Source organism: Neolamprologus multifasciatus, chromosome 3 (assembly GCF_963576455.1).
Source record: "Neolamprologus multifasciatus chromosome 3, fNeoMul1.2, whole genome shotgun sequence".
Taxonomy (NCBI): domain Eukaryota; kingdom Metazoa; phylum Chordata; class Actinopteri; order Cichliformes; family Cichlidae; genus Neolamprologus; species Neolamprologus multifasciatus.
The window spans coordinates 13,445,125-13,457,998 of record NC_140441.1 but is presented as its reverse complement, the minus strand read 5'-3'; the positions used below and the strand labels follow the sequence as shown (position 1 = coordinate 13,457,998).

Sequence of the window (12,874 nt, the reverse complement as noted above, 5' to 3'; positions counted from 1 at the left end):
CTTTTAGCGTTCCACCTCACTGTCTAGGTTTTCTGTCCTTGTTCTTCCTCTAGATTTTAATCAATGCATACATTTTCTCACCAGTTTTTGGTCTTTTGTTTTGTTTTTTTGGGGGAACAGCACTTCTAATCTCTCTCTCTCTTGGCGTGGGAAAGTGGGCAGGAAGTAGCTCAGACGCGGCATGGGGGTTCTGGGGAATTTTTTGCCCCCTCATCCCTCCTCCCTTCTTCTACTCCTCTTCTTGAATTCCCCTTCTTCTGTCCTTCCTCCTTCCACTTGTCATTTCTTCCTTCTTTCCTTTAAGGCAGGGGTGTCAAACTCCAGGCCTCGAGGGCCGGTGTCCTGCAGGTTTTAGATCTCACCCTGGGTCAACACACCTGAAACAAATGATTAGTTCATTACCAGGCCTCTGGAGAACTTCAAGACATGTTGAGGAGGTAATTTAGCCATTTAAATCAGCTGTGTTGGATCAAGGACACATCTAAAAACAGAGTTCGACACCTGTGCTTTAAGGTGTCATATCGATACCACCTGGGCTTATAAACATTTGCCCCCTGAGGGATGTAACCTGTGTCTCAGACTTCCGGTTTGGTCGGTGATTTTGCATGCCTTCACCAGACTGACGTGTAGGACACAAACCACAAACAAAAACCTGCACCGATATGTCAGGTATTTTGTGTGTGTGTGTGGTGTGACTTTTAAAAAACACCCAGGAGGCGTGAAAGTGATACGAACCATGCAAATCCAACATGACAAAAGGCATTAGGCAGTGGATGAGGCTGAGATGGGATTTTAAATAAGTGCGTATCTCTTTAAAGAGGTCATTTGGTAATAATGTTGCTGTTAATGAACCAGAACCGTATGCTGAACGGGTAATAGTGAGTGCATGCATATGTGTGGATATGCCAGGCTAGGAAATATAGTAACAGCCTCTTGCAGCTACACAGCTCTGTGTGTGTCTGTGTCTGTAAATGAACCAACTGAATTGTCAGTAAAATGACTGTTGGCAGGTATAAGTAGAGATCTAATAGAGATTATCTTTGCTCAAGTCGGACATCCCCAGAGGAATTAACTTGGAGCTGGGGGCTTGCATAACACACTCTTGATCATCTTTACACACACATATGCGCACACACAGTGGTTCACAGGGGAAGTTGAGCGTGTTGGCCGATACTTTGACAGCTTCCTCCCCATGTTTTATTTTCTGTTGACATTATCTGCTCGAGCACATGGCGGACCAAGTCTTCCCATTAACTCCTGTATAGACGGAAACATAGTGACACTAACGCACACACACAGACACGCACGCACAGACAAAAATCATGCACGGTGTCAAAATTCAGTTCTTCTCTGCAAGAAGAACTGAGACGCTGCACGGTATCGAATCCATTGTGTGAGCGGATGCTTGTGCGTGTGTGCGTTTCTGTTTGACAGACGTGTCGTTCTCTCGGCGTAGCTAATGAGACTGCCGCCCTGTCTCTATGTGTTTGTGTCTATCAGTATGTGTGGCTTTACTGCTCAAGTCTTTTGCAGTTTCCTGAATTGTGCAGCGTAATGTTTCAGTTTACTCTGAAGTGAAAATGAAAAGGGCCTTTTAAAAATAGATCTCTGAATATAAAATAGAAAATAAACTTTTGAGTCGCTCAACAGCTGAGCAAACACATTTGTATAAATGTTTCACTTGTACTTCGCTTTCACTCTTCTGTCCAGTTCCTCCTAAAACTCTTTAGTGGGGTTTCGAGGTCATTTGATGCCGACTGTCTGGTTCTTTTATTCTGAAGTTTTGGATCATTATCTTGCTGTAAAATGAACCGCCAACCGACCAATCTCTCCTCCTTTCTCACCATTTGATAGTGAAACAGCACTTTTTTCTGCACTACAGCATTTTCCCAGTAAAGATATAGAGGGTATAGTAACTCAGATTGTTTCAACACAGCCTTTGTACAGAAATGGGATTTGTAAGTAATCAAATGTTTGCACACCTGCAGAATTTTATTGCATAAACCTTCAAGGCCGAATTACCACCCATTGCTTCATGAAAGCTGAAACAACCCGTCTTCTATACATACCACTGCTATTTTTTTCCCCAGCAGCCTACCACTACCTACCCTTTAACCCTGTCCAAGTACAATTTCTTTTTTCTTTTTTTAAACAAGCTCAAACTTTTATTAAAACTGTTCTAATAACAATAAAAACTAAGAAAATGTCAATTTTGAGGAAAAATATGTGCCAAAATGGCACAAAATTAAACACATGCAAATAGAAACACGACTCACAACCCAAACAATTAGTTCGTTCTTTGTTAATTGTAGTTGTGGCTACTCAGGGTATATCTGTCACTGTGTGTACTCTTTCTGTTTTACTTGCAGGTACTGATTTGGTAATCTGGTTAAACTGCTGGCTCATTTACAGCCTGTAAGATGTACTTAATTTTCTCTTTCTTTAGAGACACCACTCAAATATGCATTTTGATTAGCATAGTATCTGTAAAGATTTGCTTCTTTCGCCGACATACAGACTACCGGCTCAAAGTTGGTAGAAGACATACAGGTGTTTGTGTCTACTTGCCTGCATGTTTATACTTAATCTTGTGGTCTGAATATACCTGCAAAGTTATTAATCAACACATTAAATATATATTCAACAGTTGCTGCTTTAAGTTAGGCTAAGCTAAGCTACTTTAGCCTGACAAACATCTTGCCTGACTTCGTTTCTATCGTTAGTCTGTCATTGCCCCTACTCGGACCTATTTCTCCCCAACCAGTTACTTAGAAACCAAGGTATCTGCCTGAATGTGATGGCATGCCAACAACCGGTTTGGCTAGGATTATAAAAATGAAAGAGACCAAAGTGAAAGCAGTTCCTCTTCCTCAATTTCTTGTTCAGTAGTCATGCCTGGCAGCTAATATACAGAACTTTCAAATTGCAATATAAAATATCTCAGAATTGGTCACAGCACACACCTGAACAATGCTTAACAGTGTTAAACCCGGCCGTCTCGCTTATAGGCTACTTGAGATTTTTATTTGAGATTTTACAGCATTGAGAATTTAATCGATGGTCCCTTAATGGGTCTTCACCCAAACTCAGTTCAAATTTCTTGTTCTACAGGCCTGTGAAGTGTGATGGGTCGTGAACTGCATGCGCTTCTATGTCACTGATGTTCTGGTTTCATTGTGAAACAACGCAAACAATAAATTTTGTGAAGTAGACAAACCCAGGAAAATGATTTATGCTGATTACAGTTTCAGATTTAGCTGAGGATACGAGTATGACTGTAATGTCAGTTTCAGTATCAAACTCAGTTTTAAGTGTGTGTCGGGCTGCGGGTGGCTGCACACGAGGGCCTTGTTCAACCCGGCACTGATCCATGCGTGTTTGTTTCATGAGCAAGTCATGATTAGTTCAACTGTTCTTGTGTTTTACGAGTTTTCGTGTGCGTGTTCAGCCCGGTTCACCCTGTTTTTATTTGCACTGTGAGACACTGTGCGGTGCTCATTGTGTTCAAGTCCCCTCTCAGTCTTGTTTTTCGTCTCCATAAACGATGATGTTTTCCATTTGGACGGACCTCGGTTCTCTTTCATGTTTTATTGTTTGTCTCCGTCTTAATTTTTCCATTTATTCAGCATTTTTTCTCCGTCTCTGGTGATTTTACAGTAACACGCATTATAAATCACTCTGGATCAGATCTCCTGCTAAGTGGCTGAAATGTGAACGTTCGCGTTCTCGCTCTAATGTTTGCCGGCTTTTCATTTTCACTCTGAAGACGACAGAAATATGAAACAGCTGAGTGAGGAAGAAAGCAAGTTAATAGAGGATGACGGGCAGAGTGGAAGAGTGGGATCAAACTGGTATAGACAGAAAAAATATAACAAAATGACAGAGTTATAGAGCTGTCCCATGCTTCACAGGGGTATTAAGTGTTCCCCCGTCCTCCTTCTATAAACACCTTGCCAAGTCTCCCATCAGAGCCATAAAACAGTTTAAAGCTCTCTTTGTTTTACGTCTCTGCTGTTTCTGTGTCCTTTAAAGTCCTCTTCTGTCTGTTACCTCTCCACTGCTGTGCACTGATTGGCCCGTTGGGTCCCAGCCAGAAAAGTCTAGGGTGGATACGCACGCCGTCCTGGCCTAGCTGTCCCTGCTAGTGTGCATGTATGAGCGCTCAGGAGGTATCAGTTTCCTTTTATGCCGTCATTGTGTGCCATTTGATAGGAGCTGTGATTGGTCATTTGAGACGTATTTAGCAGCGGTGATCTTTCAAACACACACTTGCAGGAAAGGAGTGGCGCTCCCCTGATTGTTTAGTTGCCCTTTCATATTATTCTAATCTTGAGAAAATGAATGGGGGACGGCGGGGAGGAGGGACAGACGAGGGGAAGCGGGAAGTCAATCAAAGAAATGAAGGAAAGGAGTGAAAGTGAACAAGGCCCTAATCGCAATGCGGCAGCGTTTTACTGTACTCACTTCAGTGACTAAATATAGACTGACCTACTAGTTATTGCTGGAAACTCACCTCTGCATGCAAACAGTAAAACATTAAGACATAGCCTGAGCTACAACCCCCCACCCCCCATTGCTATGAGAATGATTAACCCAGCTCTGTGTGGAAAGTCAACCGACGTCCACCTTTTAAAGTTATATTTTGCATACCGATATCCACATAAAAAAGTGAGAAGCCTAAGAGTTTTTGGTTAATTTTTAGTAAAGAAAGAAACATCAGCTTTTAGATTTACATGTTTTCTGTTGATTAAACGAGACAGGTTATGTTCCTCCCCGTGTTTGTGCCAGTCAGATTGGCTCCTGGGCGTTGCTTGTATTGTATTGCGTGGACAAAACAGACAACTACTCATCTCCTCTTACTGTAGGTAAGAATGGGAAGAGTTGTTCTTCCAAAAACAGGCCTGACTCTACCTGCGAGATCCCAGACACTGGATGGACTCAGTTCAGCTTGTGTGATTCTTCTTTCTTACCCACTTTTTGTTTGTAGTATATTGTTGTTCTTGTTGCCATATAATAAGTCTTTTATTGTTGAACTGGAGTGGCATGATGGTTTGGATTATGAGGGGAAAGAAATGTGCTGGGGAGGGGGGAAGTTGTCACAAGTCTGTGTACTCCAACTGTCCGGATAAATGGGGAGCGTTGCATCAGGAGGGTGGTCGCTTTGGACAATTTTCTATTTAATCCTTTCGGCGACGCTACTTTATACACTCTTAACATGCCTCGCTGTCATCATGTCATACACCAAACACAGCCTCCCAGTTTTGTTGATCTATTTAAGCTGCAGAGCTTCCCATCTCACCCTCTGGCATGTCAGCTCCGCAGCTCTGGAGGGCCCAGATGCGAAAATCAGACTGTATTCCTGTGATGTAATGAATCATTTCAAACATCAGTTGTGTGGCTGTGAGCGGGACTCTAGCCAGCCCTGGGGTGGAGTGTGAGATTCAAGATGCCGGGTAAGCCTTCTTCTCGGTTCCCTGGCACACTGAACATTATCTAAAAGTTTGTTATTTAAACAACAGCTGGTGTAATAATGGTCCGTTTAATATTTAACATTGAGATCTGGATCATATCACTTGATTCTTATTTGCAGGTGCCTGTAGATTTCTAAGCTGTCATTTCTTTAAGTTTATGATGTGTTGTTGATATTGGCCTGAAATTTGAACTTCACAGTTCATTGTTGAGCTTGTAAAAAAAACAAAAAAACAAACCCACACAGCGGAGGAAGCGGTGTCACATTAAGGTACTGCATGTTTAGTGGAGTCTTTACACTAGTTTACATAATAGTACGCAGCAGTACGTTACATTAGTGCTTTTGTGGTTTATTAAAATAATTCACTTATCGAAAGAGCGACAGTTTAGTATCACTTCCTTGGCGTCAGTGCGCGGAAACATACATAAAACATGAATTGTTCTGAAGGGTGCGCCTCAGCTTTTCTTTGGTGGGAACGCTTTGTCAGCCACCTGCCTGTGTAATCCACAGGAGAGTGCAACAAGTTCACAGTAATCGCTGTAAAAGGAGGTGGTGTGCATTCTGGGAAATGTAGGAAATCGCTAACTGAAGCATAAGTGCACACGGCAGGCTGAGGAAAAATTCTTGGGTCGAGCAAAAACAGTAAATTAAAGTAATTTATAGCACTTTATCACAACATAGCTCCTGGAAAACTCATAACCCGACTCATTCAGAGCAGTAATGAGCCCGCAGCTGAGTCTGAAGTGATAAATAGAGTGAGCTGTGTTTGGTGTTTGCACAGAAAAGATGAATGGAGCGCTACAGCTGCCGTTACTAGCTTAAATATTACACACTGAAACACACGGATGCACACACGCGCCAAATGGGCAGAAGGATGGAATATGTCAGGAATGTGCTTTCAGAGAAGATCGACCTTCACACAGACTCACACACCACGTCATGCACTTGGAAACACGACCTAGTGGCAAAACACAGATTTCATTTGGCACATTCTGCCGATCACATGCTGACACATTCGTACTCATCCTGCGTGAAGGTTTTCTCGCGTTCTGTGTATCCAATGTGCACTGACTTGCAAGGCTCTTCCACACACAGACACACATGCGCTTGCACGCTCACACATACACACCCCGTCTTGCTCAACAGGTCAGGATGTTTCACAAGTTGCGACCTGCACATCAAGGATATGTCTGCGTGCATTATCACTGGTGTTGAGTTTGTGTGTTAGAGTGCAAAAATGTTAACTGTTAAGGACACGCGCGCGCACCCAGTCCGCAGACCAACTTGTAGACTCATTTCTGTGGTCTCCAAGGAGTCACCATGGCAAAGGCAGAATGAAACCATGGCCTGTGGGAGAGAAGACATGTGCGTGCGCACATAAATGTGTGTCCTACAGACCCAGAAGTGGTTTATTCCCCCAGGAAGCAAGTTATTCTCCACAGGCCAATCAGAGGACAAGGTTTGAGACAGAGTTTAATCCAATTGGTCCAACACTTCTGACCTTTAATACTCACAACCAATCCCGGGGGAGGAGACGGTCTGCAGGGCGGTAAAATCACAACCCGAGTGTAATAATGACATAGGAATCAGGAAGGGACGAGTTTAAATACTGTGAAATGTTTTTGCTGTCATGTTGGACAGAGCATACAGTATGAGCAGAACATGGAAAATGAATGAAAATGACATGTTTGACAACATAAACGAGTGCAGACTCGTGCAAAAAAACAACACAACTGGAGACACAAATGCTTTATATTTTTCACTGATGACATCATAAAGCAGAGTCATAAGTAGGGATGGGTACCGGTATCCGGTGCCATGATGGCACCGGTTCTGACATAAACGGTAGTAACCAGACCGAAAAGCAGCGCACATTTCGGTGCTTTATTTCGGTGCTTTTTTTTCCTGAGATGTGATACACTTTGAATTCTAGCCAATCATTTTACGTTTCCGGGGATAGTAGGCGGGTCCAGGTACGTACGTTCTTTTAGAGCAGAGCTACAGATTAAAAATGCCCAAGGCGAAGCGGTCAAAAGTCTTGCTGTACTTCACAGCAAAAGATGCAAACTCAGCAGCCTGCAACAAGTGCTTTAAGGTGATACTGTGGAAAGGAGGTAACACCTGAAATCCGATGAAACACCTGGCGACGCATAGCGTTTTTTTTAAAAGCCGAAAAATGCGCCGTATTTGATAGCTTGCTGCGAGACCTCACACTGAGCGCATCTACTGCAGGTGTGGTGCCTGTTATCGGACGAAGAGTTAGCAACATCCCCCAAAAAGCTGAAGAGTAGAGTCCTGGCCCCTAGCCCTGCCAGTGTAGCAGAAATGATGAGGATGATGATGGCAGCAGCAGCCGTTCTTCTCTGCGTGAGTAGCTTAATGTTGTTCGTGTTTAATTTACGTTGAGTAGGCTAACCACGTTATTACATTAATGTAAGGTGAACTAGCAAACACCATCATAGCTACATGCGGCTGTCTTCTTGTTTGATGGCAGATACTCCCTTCACCCTGGCCAAAAAGGCAAAAATGACCAAATAAAAAGTGGGAAACAGTTAAACATGAGAGGTTTTTGGATAAAGTTTTTGTTTTTTCCATTGTTAAAGCACAGCTTCCAGCCAAGAGTGATACCATATATGCCCTATAGCTGCAGAAAAGGCTAACATTGTTATCTTTTTACAAAAAAAACAGCTGAACATGAGAGGTTTTTGGACCAATTTTGTGTTTTCCATTCTTTAAGCACCGGTTTGGGCACCGTTTAAGCACCGGCACCGTTTCAAAAGTACCGGTTTGGCACCGGTATCAGATAAAACCTAAACGATACCCATCCCTAGTCATAAGGTTTTTAAAGCAAAGCCGCTCAGACCCAGAAGGGCAAGCGAGGATAAAAAGAAGTGACTTGGTGACATGGTTGAAGTAAAAACAGCTTTGGGGAACAAGTGTTGGACTAAACAAATATTTACACAAGGCGATGCATGCATCCTCACGTGTGTTTATGGCTGGATTTACGACCACGCTCCCCTCCTTCTGTCCGACCCTTCCATTTTTGTCTCCCCTCGTCACCTCGAGGCTAAGTTAAGGGTGTAATTGTTGGCAGTCGCTATTACAGAGTACCTCTTTTTCACTCGTTTCTGTCTCCGTTTTTCACTCGTTTGCATGTGCGTGCGTGCGTTCATGTGTGTATATATTTGTGCCGCAGCATCAAACATGCAAATGTTCTCCAAAGATCTGTCCTCCTCGCTGTGCGTGTGCAGTCCCTTGCCATTATCTGTCTTCCGTCACCCGCATAATTCATATGTCACTGCTTGTGTCTTGTGTCTAGAGAAGCGGTGGAGTCTGATGAAAGATAAATAAAAGAGGTTTTAATGGAACGAGGTAGACGGCGCATGAGCTTTTTGCCTGAGGAATTAATTTCTGCACAGGCTTTTATTCAAGTTTTTTCTCTTTCTCCCACACTGCTCCATGCAAGAGCAGCAGACTTTTGCTCTATCAGCATTTCTGTTCGCTGCGTCTTACATAAACTGCTAACAGCAGTAAATAATATGTTTAAAACCCGTATGTGACACGAGAGCGGTGGTGCGTAAGGAGGCTCGGCCACCATTATTTGTTAAAGCACGTTTTCCAATCGAGATTTTGATAATCCAAAAAAACAAAACCTCCTAATAATTAATAGATTCAGAACCACCAGAAACACACGTGATCATTTCACCCAAATTTCTCTTTGATGAATGGATGCACTTTATTTTAATCAGTCCAGCTCTCTGCACAGAGAGTGTAAGGGCTTTTATTTGTGCTGCATGGATCCTGTGTATTAGATCTGTTTTTCCTCTATTTATTTCTATGAGTCCATCAAGTATTTCTTGATTTATAATCATGTATCACATCAGAAGCCCTCAGAGTAAGGGAAACAATATGATATGTGTGCATGACACTGTGTAGAAATAGATGAACTTACATCTCACAATTTCCTCTTTCCCCACCCGTTTAATAGGCTGACTGATAAAGATTAGCTGTCCTGCTCTCACACGCTTTCACTGAGTGTGTGTGATAATGCAAATCTTTTGATATTCCTCTCTCCTGTAGGATGTCGAGATTTTGGACATCAGTTACATCAGGGACACCAGAACGGGAAAATATGCCAAACAGCCAAAGGTTGGTAATATTTGTTTATGCCTGTGTGGGAGAAAAGGGGGGGAGAAGCTGTTACTTTGTCCCCTGACCACAAATGTGATGCTCAAATGTGACTGTCGCCAAACGATTCATGTGCGTTTCCTCTCTCAGCTGATGGTGCAAAGGTGACGGAGTGCTAATGAGGCTGATGACAGATGGACTATCAGACAGGAAGTGATATAACCAGCGACTGTTAGTGAGGAAGTCATTGTGTAAGAGCCTAGATCTGACCAAGGCAGAGTGTGAAATATGGGAGCGTATTAGTGGTAAACAATTCAAACACAGATGTGTGGCGAGTCCATTCTGCACGTTAAAGTGTTTATTACAAATGGTTCTGTAAATGGTAAGATAAAGTCTTATTTTTTATGTCATACCATGGTTATAGTATGAAAAGTGCATTAAAAATATTGACTAAACCTGCTATAATCAGTGGATGATCTCTGTTATTAAAGAGCCTTCTCATAATTCATGGTTGCACTTCCTCTCTCATGTTAGCATGAATCTAGGAAACCATCAGCTACTGTACAACACCTTTGAGATTTACAATCTGGGGTGAGACTTCCTGATTTGGTGTCTATGTGAAGTATTTACCTGCTTCCAACCAAATCCTGCTTGAATTTTTGTGCGCCTTACCTACAGATTCTGTATTTTCATATGTGAACATTAGTAGTATGGACGCCGTCTTTGAGCATTTTGCGTATTTCTTTAGCACTATATTCCCTATAAACAGTCTATAAAGAGTGCTCCTGGCTAATGTATTTAACTGAAATGAAAGGGAGACATGATGTCACAAGAGTGATCTATAATTGACAGAAAGCCATTGAGTGTTAGAGAGAGTTGGTGGAGGGAACACAGGGTGGGCTAAAAAGGAGGAAAGAGTCGTTTGGTTAATTAGATCAAGGCGCTGCACCGCATGCATCACATTTAATATCCTCAGGAGATGGAGACACGGACGTGTTTTATCTGTCTGCTCAGTGTTCAGATCGTTGTTGAATTTGCTAGATTGTGTCCGTGTAATGAAACATCCTGAAAAAGCATAAATATCTTTGTGTGCCAGGACGCAAAGGTGAAAGAACTGCTGGGCCTTACTAAGGAGGTGAACGGAGAAGAGAAGCTGTTAACCGTCGTCTATGGCAATGACCTGGTCAACGTTTCTTTCCTCAACTTCCAGGCCTTGCAAGTGGGTGTAGCGAAGGTAACCACAATTCTTAACTAACTTAACTGTCCAAATAATTTATAGTTTAATGTATTTCCTCCTTTTCTTTTCCTCTTTTCCATCCTCATGTCCCCCACTGCACTTCTACCTAACTTTATTCCCTCAAGCCTTGAGCTGATTGCTTACTTTACTTTGACATAAAGGCGTGCGTATGTTAAGTAGCTAAAAACAGAGATTAATTCCTGTGTGTGTCTGCTACACTGTATATAGTAACTGTTTCACCAAGGTTTAACAGTCAAACAACCGTCTTTTATGCTTTCATGTCTGTGTGTGTGTTTCCAGATTTGGGCAGATGAGCTGTTCGCTTTGTCCACAAACATACTTTCCCAGAATGTATCGCGGAACACCTTTCTTTACAAAGCGTAAGAGTTTGTGTGCGTGTCGTCCTACAATGCTGCGAATTTTCGATGATTAAAAAATACTCATACTTGACTGTTCTTTGTCTTTGTCAGGTACACGAAGTTAAAGCTTCAAGTGAACCAGGAAGGGAAGATTCCAGTGAAGAAGTGAGTACCACCCTCGCCAACCACTTTTTAAACTGCTCCTCACTTCTTCTTTCTTTTCCTCTTCTTGTCTCTCTTTCACTTTCTCTCTCGGCTCTTTTATAGTGACTCTGATTTTTTTATGTTTACAATCACTTCTTAGGTTTCTGACTCTTTTTAAATTAACAAATTTCCCAGAGGAACCTACCCGAGGGATTAATAAAGTTTTATCTAATCTAATCTAATCTTTTTGCTTGTAAACATTTGATCTGAATGTAATTTTGTACTTTGTCTTTTAGTGTCATCAAGATGTTTTCTGATAAAAAGAGAGTGGAGACAGCTCTGGAGCAGTGTGGCCTCATTAATAACAAGGTAATCACTCAATAAAATCACTGATCACATGGATAGTCGACATATGGGTTTGGTGAACTGGTGTATGCATCGAGAATGGCTGAAATGAACTGAACTGCGGAGGCGTTGCATATAGTTGTGTTCTTGGTGTGTCTTTGCAGTGCAAGGAAGGCAACAAAAGTTGGCAGGCCCGTGGAAGAGTAGCAATAAAAGAAAATACTAAGATTTCAGTGGGTTGCAGGACAAGACATAACACGTGAAATTAATACGTGAAATGCTTGTTTGTGGATTTTGTTACAGAGAGAGGCTAGCTGCTGCCTGTACTCTTGCACAACAGTTAACATGCTGCTCTTAGAGGCATGTTTGTATTCAAATAATATTGGCCACACAGTTTTTAAACTCAGCTTCTAACATTTCTAGCTTTTATCTGTAGCCACATGTTACCCTGAGTTAAAAACCACCTAGCAAGCTAACATACAAATGTAAATCCTTTGCTGTACATAAAATAACTGCATAGTAAAATACAAATTAATGAAACAGTTTAATAATGCGGTGAAAGCACTGAAAATACAGGTGAACTAATAAATGAACAGGTAAACTGGCTGCTTCAGCTGCTACATATAGCTAGCTAAACATAGTATAGCTAGCTAACTGACTAGCTTTGATTACTGCAACTTGCACGTAGTGTTTTGCTAAACTTTAAGTAATTGTTACATAAAATGCAACTCTTTCTCTTGCAGTACTTTCTTTCACATCCAATAAAAACCTCTTGAAGTTCATTTGGAAATAAACAATGGAAATAAACCAATTTACACAACAAACTCAAGATTGCCATGAATCTTGTTTTCTCGACAGTGTGCCTGCGGTTAAAATGTTAATCATAGTAACATGCTTTCTACTAAAACTCTCTTTCTAAAACAACTTTCTGCTAATCTTTGCTTGCATCTGCTATGTACAGTACCTCAGCCCTGTGGGTTTGAGGTAAAATTAGTTTTTTATTTATTTATTTTTTAAATTCTTTTTTGATGAGTCAGTGCAATCTTTCCTAAAATCAGTTTGAAGTCACAAGACTTTTTTTTTTCTTGAAGAGATACCAGATTGTGCAAAATGTGCTGTCAGCATTTCTCTTTAGATTGCTGTACTCTGGAGCCTCCTGCTGGGTACTCAGAACAATGCAGCTTATAAAAG

At 41.8% G+C, this 12,874-nt stretch overlaps 1 protein-coding gene across 3 annotated transcripts in view; it reads left to right on the top strand.

Moving 5' to 3' along the window:
* The window catches only part of plcb3 (phospholipase C, beta 3 (phosphatidylinositol-specific)), a 57,235-nt gene that overhangs the window by 27,307 nt on the left and 17,054 nt on the right, over nucleotides 1–12,874 (top strand). For all 3 annotated transcript variants that reach the window (XM_085146972.1, XM_085146964.1, XM_085146955.1), the window contains 5 exons: nucleotides 9,551–9,619; nucleotides 10,695–10,832; nucleotides 11,136–11,215; nucleotides 11,306–11,359; nucleotides 11,635–11,707. In XM_085146972.1, the coding sequence (XP_085003098.1) occupies nucleotides 9,551–9,619; nucleotides 10,695–10,832; nucleotides 11,136–11,215; nucleotides 11,306–11,359; nucleotides 11,635–11,707 (414 nt within the window). The remainder of the gene's footprint in view (nucleotides 1–9,550; nucleotides 9,620–10,694; nucleotides 10,833–11,135; nucleotides 11,216–11,305; nucleotides 11,360–11,634; nucleotides 11,708–12,874) is intronic.